Source organism: Aphis gossypii, chromosome 2, assembly GCF_020184175.1.
Source record: "Aphis gossypii isolate Hap1 chromosome 2, ASM2018417v2, whole genome shotgun sequence".
Taxonomy (NCBI): domain Eukaryota; kingdom Metazoa; phylum Arthropoda; class Insecta; order Hemiptera; family Aphididae; genus Aphis; species Aphis gossypii.
Genome location: NC_065531.1, coordinates 81103562 through 81130401, shown reverse-complemented (window position 1 = coordinate 81130401; position 26840 = coordinate 81103562). Strand labels below are relative to the sequence as shown.

The 26840-nt window shown below is 25.6% G+C and overlaps 2 protein-coding genes across 6 annotated transcripts in view; both read right to left on the bottom strand.

Moving 5' to 3' along the window:
- LOC114121361 (cGMP-specific 3',5'-cyclic phosphodiesterase) overlaps positions 1–3210 on the bottom strand; it is an 83026-nt gene extending 79816 nt beyond the window's left edge. For 2 of the 5 annotated variants that reach the window (XM_027983655.2, XM_027983660.2), the window contains exon 1: positions 2269–3209. The gene's annotated coding sequence lies outside the window, so the exon portion shown is untranslated. Of the gene's footprint in view, positions 1–2268 lie in introns of all 5 variants that reach the window. The other 3 variants (XM_050199269.1, XM_027983657.2, XM_027983656.2) reach the window with 3 other exon arrangements.
- A 17697-nt stretch (positions 3211–20907) lies between these two features.
- LOC114121382 (ras-related protein Rab-2A-like) lies at positions 20908–26430 on the bottom strand (the record flags this gene model as incomplete). Its single annotated transcript, XM_027983691.2, has 4 exons — positions 20908–21091; positions 21886–22066; positions 23233–23476; positions 26349–26430. Coding segments are annotated over 4 exons (591 nt in total), but the record flags the coding sequence as incomplete, so codon positions are not given.
- Between the last annotated feature and the right edge of the window lie 410 nt (positions 26431–26840).

Below are 26840 nucleotides of genomic sequence, written 5' to 3'. Positions count from 1 at the left end.
AATGTGTTATCTAACATCTTATCCATAAAAATTGTATATTATAACTTAGAAAATATGTGTATGTTCAATACATCAATAATAAGCTTAGTCATATATAAATATATGATACACATAGCATTATAGCTACCTGCTTCAGATAACAAAACATATAGTATGAACTACAAGTATATATATTTTAATAACGAAATTTATAATAACAAATTTATTTCATTATTTTAGTTTATACTTTATATTAGTGATATTTTTTATTATTACTGTTATTATTATTACTTCGATTTGATTTCTTAAGAGAGCAATAGAATTAATGCTCAACAAATTCTAATCAAATTCTTTACAGACTAAAAATTAGATGCAGATAAAACTCTAGATGAAATGTAATTTCTTAAATTACTCAGTTGAGAAATCCGTGAAAAATTGACATCAATGAAAGAACTGTGTCAGTAACCCACCAACCTCTTATGCCTATATTTAATCTTTTTTTCGAGATGTAAATATTATTTATTATGGTTTTGATATATTTATTATTTATATATATATATATGGTTTTTTATGCAAAATCAGACAGTTATGTATAATAATAATAATGTTTATTGATGAAAATGTATTCCAATTTCAAACTGTAGAGTACCTATATTATATTCATAAAAATACATATAACTTAAAAACAATAAAATTTATATTGGCATCGCAAATTATAATAGGTACCATTAATATTAATATACTGTTCGATAAAAATTATTGTTAATGAAAACGTACTATAATTTAATTTATATTTAATTTATTAGTAGTAATAAACATATGAAGGCTCTAATATTACATATTTCTTATTTTGTTATTATATAAATAATAAGAAAATACCTACACATTGACCTAGGTGATAATCATGCATGAAGATAGTGCTTATCTATAAAATAATATTGTTATTACACATGTTTTATTCATAGTGATTTCGAATGCATTGCACATTTCATTAATCATTTAATATATTATATTTTATTTTTAAATAATAATTATTTTATTCAAATATATAATATATCATATAAAAGAATAGCATAATATTAAACATATTTTTTTAAGTTACCGTGTTTATATTGAATATACCTATACTTAAAACATAATTTAAATAAGTAATATAATATGTATATTACATATAATTCTATAACTAATTTTAAATATTGACTTAACTATAGCACTATAAAACGTAGGAAAAGTTGGAAACTATGAATCATTAATCAAATGATTAATTAATTAAATTTGAAAAAAAAAATGGAGTAATATTGTAACAATAAAATATTGTTAGTATTATTTAGACTCGTATATGGTAAATCGATTTATTATTCATTCGTTTTGCTTTTTACGGTAAATTGGTGATATACCTACATAATATTTTACGATGCATTATAACTTTTAAATCATTTAAGTGTAAGGAAAACTATAAAAACAACCACTATTTATGGTATATATGATAATATTCCCAACGACTTAAGTATTAAAAAATTTGTTATGTTTTTAGTACATATATATTTAATCTTGCTGTAGATAAATATGTTACTGTAATATAGGGATGCAACTGATACGAGTTTAACTTATACATGTGTTCGGAGTATTAAAAAAACGTGTCATATATTCTACGACGTCATCAAGCTATAACTGAACAAGGTAACCTTACACCGTAGTAGTCCCTTGTGATAGAAGAAAACGTACCGAGACGAACCTACATTCCTACATAAGATAGATAATCCGTTAACCTACCCCCTCGCAAATTTTTCAAACGTCGCGATCACTACGAAATTGTTAACATCGAAAAAACCACTTGTACCTAATTTATTATTTTGAGGTCTTGAAGTACTCGGATTATCTCCTTTAAAATCTATTACTTAACTAATTTATCTATTGTATAATTATTAATTAATGAAAAATAACAAATAAAACCTCCTGGTGTTAACTACTATATTGATTTGTGAAATGCCTTCTATATCATTAAAAATATATAACAAGACAATATATCATTAAAAAGCCTCCATTATAAAATCTCCTATTTAAGCTTGTAAAAACATAAATGTGGCAAAACATTAATAATTCATACAATGTTTTCCAAAATAAAATTTGCTATAGCCTAAAATGTTTAAAATTTGTTTCATTATTGACAATTTTAAGTTATTTTCATTGTTTGTTCGTCCTGCTTAAAAATGGATGTTTTTTTCGTATTGCCGACGTTACGTCAAATTTTCAAACGTAAAAAAAGTGCTATAAAAATGAGATTCCTACTTGTGAACGTCTAATAGGCGCGGAAAGACTGCAATCGGCGAGCGACACGTGGTGGTACGATTGCTGCAGCGACGGACGGACAACGACCGCCGTGGTTGTGGCCGGCGCAACGACGGACGCCGGTATCGCCGGCGGCGGCGCCACGACCGGCGCGTGGATGTCGGTGGACGTGGTTGGACGGCCACAGCCGCATAACGGCGATGCGTGACGACTAATGAAGACTTTTTTTTTCTTTTACCGCCGCAAAGGTACAACGGAAACAAAACAATAACACCGCAAATGCACGCAGTCCGCGAATACTGTTTAGGTACTATCAATAATACTATATATACTGCTTAAATATATGGACTATATAGCACGTGCAACGCAATAATGACAATGATAATATTATTATTGTTACCGTACCCACGGTCTTAGAAAACGGACGTTGTGCAGGCGCGCAGACCGGAAGAAACACGCGCGCACGGGCGCACGTGTGTCTGCTGCGATGTCGCGTCACATATCGCCGCGACAGGCCGGTTGTGTCGCGTTCGCCCCACAGCGACCGGCCGGCAAAAGACGATTTTCTAGACGATACACTACGATATTATTATCGTTTGACGGTGCCGGGTGATCGTCGTCGTTGTCGCCGCCGATGTAAACCGTTTCCGCCTCGCCAAAAAAAAAACGCCGGTGAACCGTGCGGTGGGTAGGGGAGGTCGACGCGATTAACAACAACGGATAATTACTAATTATTGTTGTTACGATATCGTCGTAATTACCGTTAATCGGTATTGTATGGACACGACGATGGTTGGAATTAAGATCGTGTCGATCGCGCGCGAAAGTTCGTGTGCGACGGTGTCTCGTGTGCGTGTGGCGCGCGCGACCGAAACGTACGTAAAGTGGGCGCCTGGCCGCGACCGTTACGCTGTGTGTACTGCACAGCTCGGCGCTGGGATCATTGCGTTTGCCGCGCGCGCCAGTCGTCGGCGGCGGTGAGCGGTACGGTGCGCGCGCGCGCGAGTGTGTCGGTGCGTTTGCCGGTGAAGCGGCGGCATGAGAGAGAGTGATCGCCAGACCGGTGACGGTTTGGGGGGGAGTGGGAGGAAGTGGCGGGCGGACGGCGGCTAGCCCGCGAGAGAGACCGTCGGAGAGACGCGGCGTGCGCGACACGTCAGCTACCGCCGCCCGACCCCGCACGGTCCGTTTCTCGCTCGCGCTCATCGCCACGCTAACCACGCGCCCGGCCACTCCGTCGGGCCTCGTCCTCAAGCTGCGGCTGCGGTGGCGGCGTGATCCTCCCGTTGCCACGGGTGACACGACCGGTGCGCGCGCATCCTCGTCCAGGGATAATTTTTCCCGTCCCCTAGTCCCCTAGTCCAACTCTCAAACACTGCAACTGTCACGTCTCTCCCCTCCACCGGACCGCTCGCTCACTCGTTCCGCGCAACCCCCGACCCGCGCCGGCGTCCCGGTCGACCGTTCGCGTGGGACGAGCGGCAAAAGCTTTATTTTTATATTTTTTGAGCGGGCATAAGCTCATTTTTTTCCCGTTTACCCTCTTTTCGCGCGAAATTTAGCCAACGCACCGTGCGTTATCCCATACACCCCGTCCCACACGCATTAACGATGGAAAACGTGGACCTTGACGGTCGAGTGCGTTAGTCCCGGAGCGGGTGAAATTTATAATTTCAAAATTAATTGCTCGACGCCACCGCTCAGCCCTGGAACGTCGAGTTATTTGTTTAAGAGATGCTGCTGGGTAAGCGTCGTTGTGCAGGTGTGGAGCGAGTAATTCGATAATAAACGTATTGTTGCCGCTCCCGAGCAAAAAGGATAAGTAGATTATTACCGGTTTACAAATTACAATCGTCAAGTTTTCATTTATTTATTTTCAAAATATCGAAAATAACAGTTCGAAATTAATCCATTGCCGTCGCTTCCGCCGCCTCATCCACCACCACTCACTCAATCACGTGGGGTTTTCAATTCAGATGCAGTTGTGGTCTGTTGACCCTTCCGTTACGGGCACAATACCTTTAAAATTACGTCAGTCTCTACTCCCTTGACGCATTTAGATCGATTTTTCATTCATTATTTCGATAAACTATATGTATAATAAAGTCTAACGACAATTTAATTATAGTACACAATATTAGTAATAGGAAAGTACTTAATCTGTTTGCTATTATAATTCTTCATAATATATATTATGTTATAAGTTTTAGACATTTTCCTAAAATTAATAGGATACTGGCGTACGAGCTTTACTTTTGATTTTCTAATTTTGTTTTTAAAATATCATACTTTTGATATATTATAGTACACAGGCACGTGAATATTAAATGTTATTTTTACCCAATAAGTTATTAGTTATTACAAAATAGAACACCGTTTAAAATTTGTTCATTAAGTAAAAAATGGAAAACCGATTTTTAAATACCTATATAGTATATACAATTGTATATAAAAAAAAATTATCAATCAGATCAATATTATACTAATCAATTATCATTATTATAAATACAATTAAAATAACAATTTTGAATAGCAAATAATTAACTCGGATTATTCTATATGATCCGATTATAGAGTTTAAAACGCATAAGCTATATTATATAAACAACTAAAGGGGTGACATTTCAAAATGAACTATTTTAAAAGTATCATACATGATACATACATACATCAATTATAATTATAAAAAGAAGGACGTTGTTAACCGTTTTGCTATACAGAGAAACCGAGTATAAAACTATGAACCTAACCTAACTACGTCATTAAGTTTACTGTAATAGATGTGTTAAATTTAAATTCAATTTAATAGCCATTACAAACGAAAGACGATCCTGATCAGAGACGGTCAGCCTATTATCATATAAATATATTGCTAATTATTTTTATAGTAATATAATATAACTATACTTTATATTAATATGATATAAACAATAAAACAGACAATAGCATAAAATGTATCTGTATAGTTGTTTTGAAAATTCCATAATATGTATAAAATATAATAACTATCTTACTGTTTAACACTATAAGTTGTTAATTTTATTTATTTATTTAAATAATCTTACTATACTCGTATACATGGTAAAACTGTATAGATTTTAAACTAAATAAATACGATCAATTATAATTTCTATATAATAATATAATATATGATATGATATTACTATATATATTACTTATAGTAATTAATAATTTATACATTAAATTTCAAAGTTTCTAATCGCCAAAGAAAATATTATTGAATTAATATAATAAAATAACTAAAGTCGTTATTATTTATTTAAATATCAAATTTCGTCCAAATTTTAATTTCAAACGTCTATAAAAAAAAAACAAGTTTACAAAATATTTTTTAGATATTTTGGTTACAATATAAATTACTTATAAGGATCTTATATTAATTTTTCAAACTTAATTTAAATTTAATCGATTTTGTTTAAAACTGGTTTTGCATTTAAATTCTCGATTTTCATTATTTATTTTTTCCTCGGTATTTTAAAGGGTTCCAAATAAAACCAATTTGTTATTCTAAAAACCATCCACAAAGTTGAAAATCGAATTTTACTGCTTTAAAAGGTAATAGCAAATACAAAAAAACAAATAAATGAAAATAAACATATTCAATCAATATATTAATAGCTCGGCTCGGAATCTAAAATATAACTTAATATATAGAAATCAACAATTCCTAGAAAAAAGTAAGTTATGGTATAATATAAGAATATAAAATGTAAAATGAACTTTATCAATTAGGTAAATAAACCAAAACGTACTATTTGATGGAAATAAGACATTACGATTCAAAACGCAATTCATTAATTAAAATTAAATCAATAAATATTACTTCATACCAATTGAATCAGTGAATTTTTATCAATCTTTTATAATTTAAGAAATATTCTTCGATTTTTAGTATTTTAAAATAGAAAATTGTAATTATTAAAAAATATTATAAGTAAAAATATGTACTGAAATGTCATCTCAATATTGAACTATTTAACAATTGTTAATAAGGCATCTTAATGAAATTTAGTAAAAATAAATTGAAATTGTTCGAGAAATTTTAAGAATAATAAATTACATTGTCTTTTTAATTAATCCAATAAAAAAACTTAATTGTTCAAAATATACCAAAAAAGTTTTAATGATATTTAATTATATTTTCGTATTACTAAAAATGTAAAGTTTAAATCAAATACACTTATATGTACCATTAATTAACTAAAAAAAAAAATAAGAAAATCTCTTTATTGCATAGTAAAGTATCAAATACTCCTCATCATTTAGTAAGTTACTGTAATAGATGTACTAAATTTAAATTAAATGATATATCAAGTAAACGAAAATTTATCTGGACTGAGATGGTCGATAATTTTCAGTAATATGACTTTAAATGCTGGGTTAATAATTTGGCACCCAAACGTGATAATGACATATAGTTCAGAATTATTATTGGAATTCAAATATCAAACTTTGTTATTGATGATTTAATTTTGATTAAATAACACAATTAAACGTGTTAAAATATGTTCCTCGTTAAACTCTACAAGATGCTATAAAAGTATATCAGTTGCTACTTCACATACTTCACAACAGTTTTTACTACACCAGTAATCACAGCTTCATATGAAAAAAATTTAAGTTGAAGATTATTTAAAACTATCTACTATCCACAATGGACTAAATTCGTTTAAAAAGCACGTTAATTTTATCCGTTGATAATAGTTTGATTGACAAATTATAATTTGACGATTTTTTTTTATTAGCTTTTTATAAGAAATCTAGCTCAATGATTACAATACATTAGAATATTAACAAATCAATATATGTTGATAAAATAATTTAGGATGAAAATTTAACTTATCAGGGGTACTCGCTCGTTAAAACCTTACCGGTCTTACAACATATATTTCTAAGGATATTTTATTGTATATTTTATTAATATTTTAGTAATATGATATAAGTTTGACTAATTTTTACGAAAAATAAAACTCATATTTTACATTATTTCTTATTTCACGTAAAATATATATAAAAATAATTTGTTCGTATTTATTTTTGATATTTTTAGATATCTATAAGAAAAACTTACGCAGAAGCTTTTATATTTAATTTAGGAATAAAGTATAGCATTAAATTTTGTATTGTTTATCGGTATTATGGGATTTTAAAATGAACAAAAAATTAAAATAAAAAATGCATCCCTTTAAACCTGCCTGTAGATAACAATAATTAATGGTAATTTAAGTCATAACCTACCATCAAGTCAGAGTTATGTATTATTTTTAAATTTATACTTAATAATTAAAAAAAATAACGAATTTTTACCTTCTTCATGTATATGCAAATGTTGTACTAATATGATTTATTATTCATGCTATTAGAAAATATTGGTATAACTTTTAAAATTTTGTTTAAAACACTTCAAAACCCTCTAGAGACCAGACCAATATTAATCACTTAAATTAAAAATTTATTTTTTACCCTTCCAAAACCCTTTTATCAATTTGTGTGGTTTTTAACTAACTTGAAACTTTTTTAAGTTATGAAAATAAACTAATGAGAATCCATTAAGAATTATCCCAACCACGTCGTTTATTCTTTTTTACTATTATTATAATATGTATATATTATTAAACGTAAGATTAAAATAATTCAAAAATACACGAACTAATAGTAATACTTGTAAATTCACTATAAACGAAAGGCAAATAGTTTTTAGACTTACAATTAATACATACTCAGAATTCCTGGCAATATTTAAGATGTCTACCAAACGAATTTATTATAATTGTTCAAATTAACACAGCAGGATACCCATTCTAATGATTTGTATTCGTTATAGACGATTCTCAGATTAAATTTAATAAATGGATGCAATTTATTATTATAAAGGACAACATTAAATAAATAATTACAATATGTCGAATTTTGCTTAAACCTTATGTGAACTTGACATTTTATAATTTATAAAATATGATAAATCAACAAGCATAATAATATATTAGTATTTGGTACCTACTACCTACTAATTAATGCTAAGCCAATAATTATTAAAGAATCTATAATAAAGATGATGTATACATATAAATTGTATGCCTCATAACTGATGTTATATAATTAATAATCCAAAAAAATAAATTAAATATGAAATAAAACTGTCTAATTAGACGATAAACTAATATTTAAATATCTATATTTTAAAAATGACAAAAAAAATCTTATCAATTCATATTTAAGTGTATGTCTTTATCCGATTTTTCAAATTTAATATTCAGTATTAATTATTTTTAGTATAAATATAAATATTCTAAAATTATTTTTAATAACAAAATAAAAAAATGTCCATTATTTGAAATTTAGGTTTTAAATAAAAATATTATGTATAGAAAATATATAATGTATTACTTAATTTAAAAAAAAATATGTTCAATTTATTTTTATTTTTTATAATTTCTTCGTTTCTACAGATGTCCTTACATACTAATTATACTCTAAACATATTTTGGTGTAATTTTAACTGTTACATGAAATGTAAATAGTTATTGAGTAAATAGAATATTCATGATTCATATTTCTCGTGTTATTACTTATCAATAATAAAAATCATTAATTATCAAAGCTATGCAAGACTATTGATTTTAATGACAAAAATAAATGTTATTGTAGAATAATTTTTATTTAAATTAAGGACTATTTTATTTATTATTCACTTATATTAAATTTATTTAAAAAGAAAGTTAATATTCAGGTAAAAAAATTAATTCTTAGTTATTTTATAATATATATTATTTAATATAATATTGTGTTTGGCTTAATTACTACATAGCTCTTTCATGAATTTTTTCATTATTTTAACAGTATATATTTTAATATGAGCGTGGCAGTAAAAACAATCGTATTAACTATAACGATTTATCAATATTATTTAAAATATTATAATATTTTTTTATTTTTAATAATCTATCGTAAGAACTATAGTATTAATAAAATAATATTATTATAGTTTAAGCATATCGAAATGTATTAAATTATTCTAAAATATTATTTATGTTAGCTACATTATATATTTAAACATTCACGTTGATGTATATATATTATATGCTAAATGTCAAAAGTTTTATTTATTTCACAAGAAAGTAATTTATTCTACACACAGACTATAGTCATACAAAATCTACTAAGCATTATTTAGGTGACCCTATAGTCACAGTTGATAAATGGAATCGTTTGTAGAATTGTAGGTAAGAATACTTTACCTACCTGCTCTGTATACTCAAATAATTATAGAAAGTAATATACCTACCTACTTGCTTTATTATAACAAAAATTGTATTGTATATTACGATAACTTTATGTAACAAACAATTAATATAACTTAAATGATTACAATCATCTAGAAAATTAAATTTACATGATATCAATGGTATTTTTAATTATAATCAAACTACAACCATAAGTAATTTAATTATTATTTTGTATATGTATGATTACTTACTGTCTATGAAAATAGAAGAATTTAATAGTTTTACCTAATAATAATTATAATATTCCTTATATTCAACCAGGTTTAAAATCAAAAATAAATTATTTTTAAAAACTTTACGTTATCACTATTATAGTATACTAAGAAGAGTCAGAACTATTTCTTTAATCCGATGATTTGTCGATATTAAAGCAGATATGTCCCTAGCTACCGCTCTCTATGCTATGCACTTATATATATGTATATAACCATTTTATAATATAAAATCAATGATACAACAATAAAATTGTAACTGTAATAAGCCAATATCACCAATATTCTTAGTTAATCATAATACAATTTCCTGTTGCTAGTTTTTTTAATTATTACTTAGGGATTTCAAGTATTTCAAAATTAGATACATTTAATCAAAATTGATAATTAGCTTTGATAGCTTTCATTAAAATAATACACGACAGTAAAAATAAACAAACTTATAAAAATATCAACAATTTACTAAATCAGTAAACTAATTAGTTAATTGACATTTGGACTTAATGTTTAAATAGGTACATTTATGTATACTATTTAATTATGACACAATATATTATGGTTTATGTCAAGTATTATATTTTTAAACCTACTAAAACCGGAAAGTGTATTCTTAGAATACTCGCATACCTACTTTTTAGTCCACATTAGTCATACAAGTCTTATTAGATATAACAAATTAACATTACTATATCTATATTTAATTGTATTAATAAAACTGACTACTAATAATTGGAAATTGGCCAATCTTAATGATTATAATATGTACCTATCAAGGTTGAAATTTAATTGGGTTACAATGATCAATATACCAAACACATAGGTAGTAATAATTTAATGTTAATCTCAATTTCATGACATAAATGTAAATCATACACTTAAATTTCAATAGAGTTGGCCTAATTAATGTATAAAAAGTTTACAATTTCGTATACAATTTGAATATATATAATATATTATTTATCTGAAATATCAACTAAAACTGCATTTCCAATATTTCATTTTAATATTTTTATGGTTTTTTTAGTATATGACCAAGAATTTTCCAAATATCTTAAAAATTAAAAAAAAAAACAAATAGGTACTTATGTATTACAAGCACATAGGTATCTATTAAAAGTTTAGACTATGTATACAACACCTAACTTTTTCAATGCAAACATTAATTTAATTGTTTAAATCCTATACAGCTGTAAGAAATACTCACGTGAGGTATATAAAATAATATAACTGTATAAGATTTTTTTACAGAAAGATTAATAGTAAAATCTATAAAAAAAAACTGTTTGTATATGATAAGAATCTTCTTATTTATAACAAAAATTGTTATTAAAAAAAATAAAGTTTGAGAATTTATTGTTTTCAATAAAATGCAATTTAGACAAATTCTAAGTTAATTTAGACATTGCTAGTATTTTTATATACTATATATAGTATATATCTATCAAATATAACAAAAAAATACTTATATGTTCTACCTAAAATGTCAGATAAAGTACTTAAGTACACAAACTATCCGAGAACAAAGAATAGTGAATAAATAAAGAATATAAAATGTAACACATGATTATAAAATCAATACGTTTTATGAAAAGACAGTGACTATTATTTAATGGAATGCAATAATAACCTTTGAATGTTTATTAATCCCATGATATGAAATTCACTAGGGAAGCAATATGAATACACAATATAGGATTAATGTTTGAAGTCATATAATAGATACAAAAATGTGTAATAAATCAATGTTAAATCCTTATTATGTCCTTGCCCCTTGGTATTTAAATTGTTTTAATATTACGAGTATATTACTACCGAAATATCAAAATATATCTTAAGACTAAGTTTTTGAAATTATGATATTTTACTTCGTTAAATGTCAAAAATATTGTTCTTAATAATATAAATAATTAACAATCCAACAAAATATTGAATAAGTGAAACTTGTAAAAATAAAGAACTATTTATTTTTAACTAATTTTTGAAAACTTAATGAAAAATATTATTATTACTCAGTTACCTTTTCCTGTACGTAAAAATGATTTACTCATATTGAAAATATTTTTGATTTCATTATGAAATAATTAAATGATAGGAATATAGAAAGATACTTATAAATTATAACTAAATTTCATCAAAAATTTCTTTTTTTGTCAGTTAAAAATTCTATACTTAAATTTTTAATTTAAAATTCATGTCATTAAAAACGAATCTTTAATTATTCAATAAAATAATATTCTAATGTACCTATGAATAATTTAATCATCTCAAAATATTTTATAAGCTGCACGTGAATATAATAAAATTTCTCGTAAAATTCGTTCTTATAGCACTGAGTATTATGTCCATTAAAATAAAATATACAGTTTTTACTGTTATTATTATTTTTACGCCATACATATTGGCATATTCCACACAATGTATTGCACATTTATATAATTTGACGGATTTTCATACATTCTGTAAATTGTATCTATATAATTGTCCGGTATGATATGTATACGAATAAAAAAGGTTTTCTGCAATAGTTTAATATAAACTATGAATAATGTATTTTTGGATATAGCTAAAAAAAATCGTTTTGAAAAATGCGACCTATTTGAACCAATCGTTCGTAGAGAAAAATTATAGTTTTTGTAGTATTTTTAATTTATAATATACTATTTTATTATTTGTATTTTTGTATATATTATATAAGTAATTATATTGTTAAAAATGTTATTGCTACACATATTTGAAATTTATAAATCATCTTATTACAAATAATACATTTTTCAGTTAGCCGTGCGGATTATATCAATCGATTCTATACCATCAAAATATAAATATATAGTAGTAAATCCCTGGCACCTATACAGATATACTTACACCATCCTCTAAATACTAACGTAAATACAATATAGTAAGATATCTATATATTTGAAATGCTTTTTTTTCTCCCGGAATTCGCAATCTACCTAATAATACCACTGTTGGCCATAATAATATTATATCACTGCAAATATATAGTATATGTGAATTGTGAATACATTAAATTTATCGGAACAAATCTAGTTTAGGGGCCAAGCGATTTTTTCAATTTTTTTTATCGAAACTCATGTATCTCATCGAGTTAAGAACGATGATGCAATCAGAATTTGTCGCTCTCATTTAGTTTCGGAGTTATGGCCTTCCAAAGTTTTCGATTTTACGTTTATACTCATGCGCGCAACATAACTATAATGATGCGCGGAGGACCATTTTTGTTATTTTTTTGTACTTACGTATACGTTGTATTACGTTATAAACACTTAATAATTTTTATCTTATCTTACGTATTTTTCAAATTATAATTAATATTATATATAATAAATAATAATATGTAATATATAAATAATTTCCATATTATTATTATTTCTATTAACCTATTATGGCGATATGGCAATTCAAAAATGCAGTGATTACGCGTGTATCGGCACTCGTCGCTACGCTCCTCGGCGCCGTCGCTACGCTCCGCACAAATCGAAAATATCCCCCGACTTGCTATGCAACACCACCTCAAGTAGGTCACAGGGTACATACTACATAACTACATAAGTTTCAAAAAACAAAAGGTGTACCGTATACGTAAGTACAAAAAAAATAACAAAAATGGTCCTCCGCGCATCATTATAGTAATGTTGCGCGCATGAGTATAAACGTAAAATCGAAAACTTTGGAAGGCCATAACTCCGAAACTAAATGAGAGCGACAAATTCTGATTGCACCATCGTTCTTAACTCGATGAGATACATGAGTTTCGATAAAAAAAATTGAAAAAATCGCTTGGCCCCTAAACTAGATTTATGCCAATTTATCTAAAATCATTCAAATATGTGATCGTATATAACCAAATGAATAATTCGAAGCGAAAATAATGCTAATCACTTAATTATTGTACTTAGATTTTCCAAGCCTATATAATATGCACTTATATACAAGTCAATTAATTTTAAATAAGCATCGTAGAAGCTTATGAAATGTTCGCTATTCCTAGTAATAGCACTTATAAATAATATAATAATATAGTTGACTGATTTATTCCTACCTTTACGAACTGTCCAACACGTATTATCAAACCGGATGTTGCATTATACACATATTATTAATAAGTTTCATACTAGCCACGTTTCACCGAAAAATTTTTGCACCGTGTAATACTGCATATTACAGCATATTATTTTTACGTAATAATGAAAACAGTTGAATTTCACATCGTTTTGAATCAGACGAAAAAGAGACAAACACGGAAAAAATCATTGTGTTAGAACGATAACTGACAAAATATCGCGATTACTAGTTTACCGAGAATTTTACTCTCAGGAGTCGGAGTACTAATTGCTTTCGCAACCTAAACAAACCATTTACGATGGGTTTTTACGACTACGCCATGTCCAAAACTCCAAAAACTGTGAACTCTAAAAATTTCCCGGTAAATCATGGAAAGAAAATGTTATGACTGTAATGGCCAATCAAAATACGATAAAAGGCACACAACACAACGGATTTACAATGATTGAACAGCGGTCACCACTGACGAACATACCATGGTAGCGGGTGTACGGAGGACCATGGGTTTATAGAACATCTTTGTAGAATTGTTAGACGGACGAGTTCGAAAAGTTTCACCGAAATAGGTATGTTGAATTTAAATCTGATGAGGTTCTTAGCTTACGTGGTAATCATGACTATTTTCTCAGTAAACATTTTGTTTCTACCACCATCCCAATTTCGATCGAAATGTTTTCACGCTTTTTCTTCGTACGTCGCATTCAAAATAGTGTACATATAATATATTATATTATATAAATTAATATAATATTTTAATGTTGTCGTTTTGCAATATGAAAAAATCCTAAACGTAAATCTCAAACAAATAATTTTTGTATACGTATTTAAATTTGTTTTTTTTTTTTAAATAAGTCTTAGTCGAAGGTAGTCAAATGATAAATACCTTCCATATTCCGAAGATTAAGCCAGGTAACGTTTAGACTTTAAATAATTTAAACCTTAAGTTCAAAATAATTGATGATCGTCAATTAGTCAATTCTTTAACTAGATGTAACTGTTTGGTTTAATTTTATTTTAAAAGTAGCTTTATCGAAATATATTAAAAAACCAGTATCATCTTTTAAAATTTGTGAGGCATAGGGAAAAAATAATTGAGAAGTTAGATACCTATACATTTGTATTACCTAACAAGTATTTATTATTATTATTTTTTTATGTATACCTATACTATTCATATTTATTGATTCAAAATTATTAATTAACACATTTTCGTCCAAATTTGCATCATTATTATAAGTTTGACCACGACAGTTATTTAGGTACTTATTAGTAATTAGTTACTACATATTATTAAGTCCAATATTACTATATTTCTAAGAAACTCTTTAGTTATATTTCTACTAAATAAAACATACAATTTGCAATAATATGAATTAACATAACATTAGAAACCAATTTTTTTTTTTTTTTTTTTAAGCTCAAAACTCTAAATCTGAGTAAAAGCCATAAAACTCGAAGCCTGAATACAACTCCTTCATTCCCATCACACTTAAATACGGCTTTATATGTATAGGTAACTTTTAGAAATTAAAATAAAATATGTTAAGGTTAAAAAAATATTGACAACATATTTGCATGGTTTTAATTTCTGACTATTAATTAAGACTGTTTATTGTTTATTGTAATTTATAAACAAAAAAACTGAAGAAAAATCTTGAATAACCATTGAATTAATTTGGTTCGTTATAATGAAAAACGTACATTATTTTCGCAATAACGCCGAGCTCTTGACATTTTTCTATTGAATTCATGCATTGTTTTGCCCTATAAACCTTGCCGCATAAATATCACGCTTTAGTTTAGTTTTTGTTGTTGTGTTGGTGTGTAGCTTTTAGACAGAAGTTGCCTTTATAAAAAAAAGCCCTATTGGGCGTCTTTCATGTGAAAGGCACCATGACAAACGACGAATGGCGGCTGACGATAAGGCGGAATTTTTGCCAAGCAATTCAAAATTGATTCAACCTCACCCGAAGGGGTTGAGAAGTCTGGGAAAGCAGGAGAAGTATAAACTAAGTTTTATTCGAAAGTTAATCCAGATCATTGAACCGTGACACACACTCATGTGATTTATGTTCTAAAGTGAAAATGGCAAAGTAGTTATTTGTGGACTAAACGACTTTTTGTAAATAAAAGCAGATAATAGTGTATAATATTATTTAACTCAATACATTTGAAACATAAATTACTATGTACGTCATATCATTATAAACCTTTAACGTTAATGCTAATGATTGAAGTATTGTTGAAACCAAGAATTTTTTTGTATTTTCACGATAATAATAATTAATATGATTTATCTTCAGGTTTTTTTACTATAATATATTAATGATTAAATTAAAAATATAATATTTTCCGCAAGTATAAATGTAGGTATGATTAATTTATTAATAGTTATATAATTATAGGCTTCGGATACTATAGGTAATAAGTATATTTGGTTTAAATATTTACTTTATAGTATCTTGTTAGAAATATCGACAATATTGAATACAATAATTACATAACTAGGTATCACAAAATATTGCAGGTGATAAAATTTAATTTTATTCAACTTATTAATCAAGTTATAAAATTTAATTTTACTTATAATTATAATTATTTTACATTGTTATTATTAATTATCTAATAAGAATATGATTCATAATTAAAAATTATTATTCGATAATCCTAATAGTAAACTATAACTCATAAAATATAATAAGACAATAAATCATACAAAATGTACAAGTTGTACTCTTTTTCCTTGTAAACAAGACATCCCATGGTGTTTGAACTATTTCAAGTAATGAAAAGTATGAAACTAAATTACCTAACCAACCACCAAAAAATTTTCGAAACACTGTGGGATATTCTATATATACTATCCTTAAATATATAAATATATATATACAGGGTAATAACTTTAAAATAATAAACTAGCAGGTTCACTGTTCACTGTTCAGTCTACAAAATGTTTACGGTTATAATATTTTTTTAGATATATACTACATTTTACAACAATGTTTTATTTTTGTCAGTCATTACTCATTACCTTTTGTACTAATTAAAATTCTTCAAACTTTATCTTTGTCCTTTGAAGGTACTTTTTGGAAGTGCTATTCCTGTTAACATAATATATTAGGTACTCTAGTGACTATAGTTAGTGTCATATTGTCGTTCGTCTGTTTCTTTTTTATTCGGTATTTTATATAAATACAAATTTAAAAATAAATGTTGAAGAATCAATTTGTTACATAATTCATGTTTCGATACAATTTTTGTACAAATAATAACATACAAATTTACATATTTTAACTTTTTTATTAGGTTATACATACACATCTGCGGCTTATCACTGAATTCAAATTGAACACACTCAAAACCTACAATACTTCTCTGGGTTTTATTTTATAATAAAAAAACAACTCCCTAACTGTAATTGGTAAGTACTATATTTTATAACTTCAACTTGATACCTATACGTGTTGTTGATTAAACTGAAACTTTTTTATAGAAGATAAACACAAAAAACGACATATTTGTATGCCAAATTTTTATATTTTTGGTCATATAATGAAACAAACAAACATTACCGATAATTTAAAAAAAATAATAATAATTTCCGTTTATCAGCAGTATTCAAATTGTAATTACTGTGATTAAAATTGTCTTCAACTTAATCTCTACAAAAAAAAAGTTTCACTTCACCAGCGCGCGTACTCCTGAACATGCACTTTTTCATAGTAGATTAGTAGATATAATTTACAAAACGATAATGTATCTTATAAGTCATAACTAATATTATTGAATATTGTTTAAGTAGGTAGTTCACTAATTACGAAACATTACAAGTTTCAACAAGAAAGAAAAGTGATATATATAGTTTAAGAAACTTCTATATATACCTTATAATACAGTTATATCTCTTATGTTTAAGTTTAAACATCAATTTAAATGAATTAGTGATTATTAATATCTGCGAATTGAAATGCATGTAGTAAATTCGTGATTTATGATATTATATTGAGATTAAAAAGACAATCTATACATATAATATCTGCAATAATCTTAATACACATAAATATAATTATTTTTATTTTAGTAATTTAAATTCTTAAATGTTATAATATTTTAATTTGGATGAACTATTTTTTTAAGTTATAATATAGTAATATTTAACATATTTAGTGGTTCAAATTTTGGGGTGATTGTAAATTGCGCCCACAGTGAGCAGGTAGTAAAAATAGTGTAGTAAACTGCGCCTGGTTATTTTATTTATTCAGGTATAAATTTCTGTGTAGTAAATTGTGCCCATATTATCTAAGTGATTTTGAATTCATCAATATCTGTTTTAAACATTTTTGTACATTTATTCGTTTATAGTTTGGTTTTTACTCCAATAAATGTACAAAAGTGTTTAAAATCTTTATGATATTAGCGATACATCAAATTTTACTAATATTTTAATTCGTTTTCTTTGCACCACACAACAATATGGATATACGAACTGCATTAAACCAAAAAGAAAATGAATATAATCTACGAAAATTATAAATTTTCAAAATTAAAACGCGAATTGTCTTCAGGTCAAACAAAGTAGTGATGTAGTGTAAAATCGTGTAAAACATTTTTAAAAATGATGACAGAAAACAATAATATTACAGAAAAAAATGTAAATCATAATTATGAAATTGATCTTTAAAAACGACAAATTGTGTTCAAAATGCAAAGCGGAAAGTAACCGAGGATATCTGTGAAAGACCAGCAAAAATATTCCAAGGGATCATAAAAATAATATTTCTATGGGACTCAATTTACTACATAGAAATGTATAACTGAAAAATACCGGGTGCAATTTACAATTTACCCTTCGTTGGGTGCAATTAACGTTTATCCAAATTTTGGAAACTCTTATTAAACCTTCGACTGATGTTTGAACAATTTTACAGAAAACGAATTAATCAATTGACCTACAAAATAAGTTATAACTATAAGTTTTATTATAAAACACATAAAAAAATAATAACTCGTTTATTGACGAAGGATGATGAGACTATTAACTTTATATTCCAACAAGATACCACTTTTAATCAAAATGTATAATAGCTAAGTAATTGCAAAAACTCAGTGTAATCAAATCTTAGCTACAAAATACTTTTTCTTTTTTTTACTTAGTACTTATATTTGTCAAAAATATTTTTACACTGGCCTTAAGGTACATAATTATGACCCCAGGATATCATTATACCAATCATTAAACGTGTTCTCCTTTTATAACATTAAAAATGTACCTGTTTGAAAGTTACTTCTAAAATAATATAACATATACAAACTGTACCTAGTACCTACCTATAATTTAAAAGCACCTACCAAAACCAAATTTAACATCGTAACCCTTTTTATGATCACAATACCTTTCATTCATCCAACATTAATAACATTTTCCTGTTTTACACATACGTATTTATAAATATATAAATGAATACGCCCTATTTAATGGATATTTAATATAGTATATATTATATAGTATATACTTCAATAAATATATACTCTTTAATTTCTTATTTATTAATTTTGAAGGGATTTAAGATTAAAACATCAAGAATAAAATATTATTTAGAAATAATAATAAAATATAAATTCTAATGAATCAAACAATTTCATTTAAATTATTAAATTTATTAATATTAAATATTATTATTTAAAATAAGTAACTAGTAATTTGAATTAATATATTTGATTAAAGTTTCAAACTTTTAAAAAACAAACAAGTTATAAACTAGGTGTCATAAAAATAGCTAAGATGCACATCTTGATAAAATTATTCACAGGTAATGAGCTAATGACTATGTAGACTGATATAATATTATATAATCAGTAACTATTCATTAGTAATAAAGAACTGAATACTGGTACTTAATAGTAACAATAAGTGGCATATTTTATATTATGGAATTTAAAACTCGTAACGAATTTGAATCAAAATGTCTATTTTATATATTACAAGTACTTACAGTAAAACATAAAATATTTTTAAAACACTTTAAAATATGACAAATTATTCAAATATTTATTATCCTATAAAATATGATTTTTGGTGTATTTTGTACGTACATTTAAAGCTGAAAATAATTTTTAAACATGTATTATTCATTTATTTATGTGCATATCAACAAATGTAAGTAAAAACATCAAATACCGGACTCTAGCGATGAGTAAGCATTTTTTATATTTTTAATAATAAAGATACATACATAAATATTTTTTGTAACCTATAATTTTATTAACTTCACTAATATGAATTTAGGTCGATAACATTCACTTTTCGTACTATTTTGAACAAAACATAATATTTTAACTGTTATAGTATATTATAAGGTTCTACAATTTTGTCACATAAACACAAATAGGAAAGTTAATTTTCTCAATTCCCTGTAAATCTATACTAAATTAATGATGATAAAATTAATACTTATTATATTAAATATTTAAGTAATGAAAAGTATATATATTTTCTTTAATTGTTAAACTTTTAATATGATTAACTGATGACTTACAATAAATGAAATAAATAAATGTATTAACACAAATTAAGGACATTAATTTAATATTTTGATGTTTTTGTACACAAACTATTATGGACTCAAAAATAATTAAATGTGTGCTTATTAAGTAAAGATTTTGATTTTAAGTCACTTTTCGTGGATTAAAATGTATAGCTTAAAATAATTATTTAAAATTACTTCTTACTTATCATAATGAATTAATATATTACAAAAAATATAATAGGGACATTTTAAGCATTTAATTTATTTATTTTAATTGTAATAAATTATAATTAGACAACTCATATTTTCGGAACCTATTAAAAGATTTATAGCTAATAATAATCATATCATAAAATGAATTTTCTAGTTTGGTAAATAAAAAAAATATCTTCTCGTAGTTGAAATACAATTTTTATTTTTAAATATAAAAATAAAAATAACTATAGTTATAATAATGGAAAATAAAAAATAATAATTAATAATATTTGGTGAAGTATTAGGTAGGGTAGTAATTGAAAATTAAAAATCAATAATATTATATTACAAATGTTAAAATATAAATTAACAAACACTACCTAGTTTTAGTATATTGCATAGATACTATTTTTTATGTAAACGTACAGCAATCACTTGCATGATTTTTCACTATTTCTGATTTGCTGAGTTTGCGGCCAAGTTTAACCCCTGATATCTGTAATCATAAAAAAAATATATTTTTCAATTTTATCATTTATTCATTAAAATGTTTAACCTTAAAATACTAGTTACTAATTTTTGTTTTTTAAACTTATATCTGTTACCTTACTTGCATTAGTTATTTTTAACCCAGCTAAACAAATTGTATTTAATTTTTAATTTATTGAAGTATTAAATCGGTAAAAATTTTTTTTAAATATATTATTTGCTAAAAATTGTTTTTGAATTAAAAATAAAGCACATGTTGTCATGAGTAAATTATAAAATGAATATAGGTACACTTTGCATCAAAAATTAGGACGGAAATGACACCTATCTTTGAACTCCATCTACTGGTACTTCGAAATAAAGAGTTTTATGAATGATAAATCATATTATATCTTTATTGATGCAGTACAACTTATGGTAAAATTGATATTAATTAGATGGTATTTTCAACAATAGTATAAAACATATTAAGTAGATAGAAAAAATACATTTTTACTATCCTTAACTCATAGAAGTCTTACAAGTTAGAAGATTGTAAATTACTGATACCTCATGAAACCATACAATTTATTTTTATGACATCGATTATTATTAGCCATAGTTACATCCTATTTATCAATTTTTTAAACCCTTATAGTTGTCCTGCAAAATAACTTTATCTTTTTTTAAACTTGAGCAACGATAAAAATCCATATAACATATTTTATAGATACAACAAATGTAATAAATTATATTCAAGCAATTATCATTATCTAGCTAGATTTTAGTAAATCATACAAAGCAATTTTAAATTAATCTTACCGGTCTATTCACATCAATTTCACCACTCAAAACTTTTTTGTATAACATTTTTGCCAACTCCTCAAAAACGTCTGATACATTACTTGCTGTTTTGGCAGAAGTTTCAAAAAATAATAAGCTATTTTTATAAGAAAAGTGTTCACCTTCAATTCGTTGTACTTCTCTATCATTTTCCAAATCTCTATAAAATAACGACAAATTAAATTAATTATGAAATTGAAAAAAAAATAGGTATGTATTTCTTAAACTTTTGTAACAACGGATTCATTTTAATGTGCATGAAGTTGGCACTATACGACTTAATGTCTAATCAAAACCTTGCACCAAGTTTCTGCAAATCATTTGCAATAATTTACAACAAAAGTATTGGAATACAAAATAATTTAATATTTATTTTTACTAAAATAAAATAATTATATTACTACATATATTTGAGATGACTTATAAATCATGAGCAAAACATGAATTTTATTGGTTATTTTATATTTTTATTATTTTTTTTTTTTAATATTTTAAGTTTTATGTGTCCTAATAAAATATTAATAGGTATTTATCGATAGGAAATCAAGGTATTATTTTTAACATTCTTTCAAATACAATTATTAGAAAACTATTGAAAACTATATAGCTTTCATTTTTTAAAGTAGATTCCATGAATGTTCAAAAAAATTAGAAAATAAAAGTTAAAGAAATTAAAACAATTTATGTAAATGCGATTTTAAGTGAATCTAACTCAATATTTTTTTTTTCATTTAGAGGTATATAACTAAAAGTATCAAATATTATAATTTAACACGAAATAAGTATAATATAACACACATGTAACTTATCCAATACCTTAACACTATACATTCTATTATTATTATTTTGACATATTAATAAAAACATTCGGCGTATTTTACAACATTTATAAAATATTAATTAATAATTATAACATATTAATATATATACGATATTATTTTACATTCCTGAACCAAAGCTAACTTAATTAAAATATATCATTTATAGCGCTTAACATAATATCATCTATTTTGCGCTTTATAGCGCAATATATTTTTCCTTTTTATTGTTTACAAATATTATACATGTTTAAATTGAATCTTACATACGATATAATGCACCTAAGTACACCTAAATAAATTTAAGTTATTAAATCATGGGTTAGATTGTACAACTTTTTATTTAGTTGTAATTTCTAAAAAGAACTGCAGGGAAGATAATATTATTATTACTTATAAAACCTTTCCTATGAACCATGATGACAGTCTTATATCAAACGATTAATATAAAATAACTCACTTAAATTAGTTAAAACCGTTTAGTAATTAAATTAATTTTGTTGCTTACATTTTATTGCCCACTAATGCGAACATCATTCTGGAGCCAGAATTAAGTCGAGCTTCTCTTAACCATTCGCTAACGTGCTGAAACGAATAACGTTTAGTTATATTGTAAACTAATACACAAGCTGCTGCACCCGAATAATATGATCTAGCTATGGACTTAAATGCTTCTTGGCCAGCAGTATCCCAAACAGCTATTTTGATTTTTCTGTTATACAGTGACAACGTCTTATGCCCATAATCTATTCCTAAAGTAATAATTTAAACATACCGGTTTATAATTACAAAATAATTTAAAATGTATTATATTTAATATTTTAATAATATATACCTATACTACGTTATGATATTTTCATATAACTGAAAATGAGTCATAAAAAACGTAAACTAGATTACAAAACTAATACTAATGGCAGATCAATAAAAAAAAAATATATTATATTTTCAATTCTGAGCGGAGTGATGAATATATTAGTTTTTCACTGGTGTGTGATTTTCTTTTATTCTACCTATACATAAAATGCTTCAATCTTAAGCTTTGAGAGTGTTTTCGGATAGAAAATTGGATCAAGTTGATACTTTTGGGGAATTGAAAGAAAAAATTCTAAGTACTTTTCAAAATAATATTGAAAAAAAAATTCGAAATCATTCTAAAAAAAAATCAGTTTTTGATAGATTGTTTGTTTATAATAATTTAATTCCAAATATATTTTCTACTTATAAATACTTGTAGTTAAAAATATTTATTTTTAGATTCTGAATGGAGTGATGAATGTATTGATTTTACAATGATACCTATATGTTTTTTTGTGTCGTGTACACCATAACTTTTCGAAATAATGTTCCAATTCAAAACTTCAGGTGTAGTTTTCAGTGGCTAATTGAATATTCTTAGTGCATTATAAAAGTTAATAGTAAAAAGTTTCCATTAGTTTTCAAAAAATCGGAAAAACCACAAAAAAGTAATGAAAATAGGAACTAAACGCAAAACCAGTTTTCGACAAAATTGATTTTTTTATATACAGTTGTAATTCAAAAATGAATCACTTTTAATACTTAAAAATTTTCATCAAAAGTTTATATTAGCGTTATTTATGCATGGTTAAATTTTCAAATTATTCTGCCTTTTGTTGAGCTTTTAATAGACAACTGAAACTTTCAAATTTTTCTAAGTATTTTTTTTAAATATCGATAAAGAACTTGAAAAATTAATACTAGGTTTCTTTTTGGTTGTTGTTATTTCCGTTATAAGAATCAAAAAAAATTTTTTTTTTTTAATCGTTCAAGTTTTTATGAAATATGTCAAAATCGTGAAAATTTGCAAGTAATTTTGTAATTGAAAATTCACACAATTTTTTAATTAGGTTAAAAATCCAACATTATGTTTTCCATAAGTAAATCGAAGCATCATTATAGAAAAAAAATGTTATGAGCGCCTGATTTTATATTTTTTACAAAATCGCGTAACAATAACGATTGTTCTTCAAACGGCTTTAAATACATGTTATTATTTATAAATACTAAGTCGTAGATACTTGAAAATTTCGCCAATTATTTAGACTGGCATTGTTTAAATATATAATTTAATTTTTAAAATATTTCGCTTATTTTAAGGCTATTTATAAGCATTTTAAATATTAGTGATTTTTTTTTTTTTAAGAATATCAATTAAATTTTTTTGGTTGAGTCAAAATATTTGAAAATTTAATACAAAGTTCCTCGTGAGTTAGTCTTATATTTAAATTATAAGAATACATATGCACATTTTTTTTATTAGCTTTTGAAATTTAAATATTGACAAAATAATGAATATTTGCAAACAATTTTGTAGTTAAAAATGTATAAAAAATGTTGTATAAGTTGCTTAGAGTTGAAAATTTAATACAACATTTTCCATAAGATTTGCTTATAATAATTATAAAATAAGTTGAGCGCTGGTCAACTAAAAAAAATTTAACTAAAGTTTATATTTTTACGAAATCTAATACTCACTTGTAAAATAACAATTGATCATACTTTTTATTTTTGTATGATAAAAATGTTGTTTTTGAGTAAAAGCACTTTAAATGTTAGAATCCTCATAAGTTATTATTACTATATTAAACAAAAATCAAAATTACTTAATCGCAGTTTCTTTTAAAAAAAGTTAAAAATCTTGAAAAATTTCAAATTATTTTGTAATTAAAAATGTATAAGATGTTAATACTATTAATTTCTAAGGCTTGAACATTTAATACAAGGTTCCTCACAAGTTTTTTATTTAGAAACATATATAGCCTTAAAATAACATGAGTGTGATTTTGTTAATCCCAATGCTATTTAAAAATTTACAGGTTTAAATATCAATGCAATAGATATTTAAACAAAAAAAGAAAAAAAATATTTGAGTAATTTTGTTGTACTTCAAAAATATTATTCACAGGAACTTAAAATTTTTACCATTATGTATACTATAAGCTATTATTTACTATACAGTATACTGCAGTGTAATTTCCAAAATACCTATTTGAATTAATTTTGAGATACTTTGATGAACTTAATTATACACTTTTGCGATTCATCATTATTAGCTTATAAGTTGATAACAAATAGTAATATTACAATAATTTTTATTTATACATGTTTTTGAAAAAAATAAATTCAACCTATGTTTTTACTAAATATTATTACCTATAGCAATCTAAATATATAAAAACATTTTAAAAATATAGGGCAACAGATCATCTCCGTTCAGAATTGTATTTTATTGTATTTTATATACAGTGGTTCATCATTAAATTAAAAATTAATATATCTTCAATACAGTCACCTATTCAATGAATAGTAATACTTAATAATACCTATTTAGTAACTATATACTATAAACACAGCGACTGTATTGTTTTTTTTTTATCTATTTGTTTGTTTTACATTTGTATAGAGTTATTATTCTTTACTTTATAGTATAATTTTAAATTATTTTATTTACATTAATAATGAGCATAGAACAAAAAATGAAACTTCTCTACAATAATATAACATACCTATACGATATACCTTACTAAATTTTATTATAAATCAACTTATCAATTGTAGAATATAATTTTTTTACAGTAAAATATTTATTGTATACATGTATACCTATAGTCGTAAGCTCTTTAGAATCAAACTCATGATATAAGAACTGTCTAGTAATGCACGTCTTCCCCACACCTGAAATACATTATAAAATTATTTGTATAAATATAAGTTTCACATAAATACAAAAGTTTGCTTAAAAAAAATGTATAAATTTAAAATTTTATATTTTTTTTTACTATTGTTTTAAATTTTTAAAGAAATAAAATACGTATAAAGAAGAATATATTGGTAGTAGGTAATTAAAATATTAATAGGTTATATATATTATTTTACATGGTTAATGGAGGTGTCTTTTGACACACCTAGAAATAAATTTAAATTAAAATTCTGGATATTTATGTAACAATTTAGTACTTACCTACGTCTCCCACCACAATATATTTAAACAAATAGTCATAACATTCGTTGCTTCTCGACATTTTAAGATACTTTTTAACTAAGTTATAAATTAATGAAATTACAAAAGTATCACAAAGCCAAAAAATATAAAAG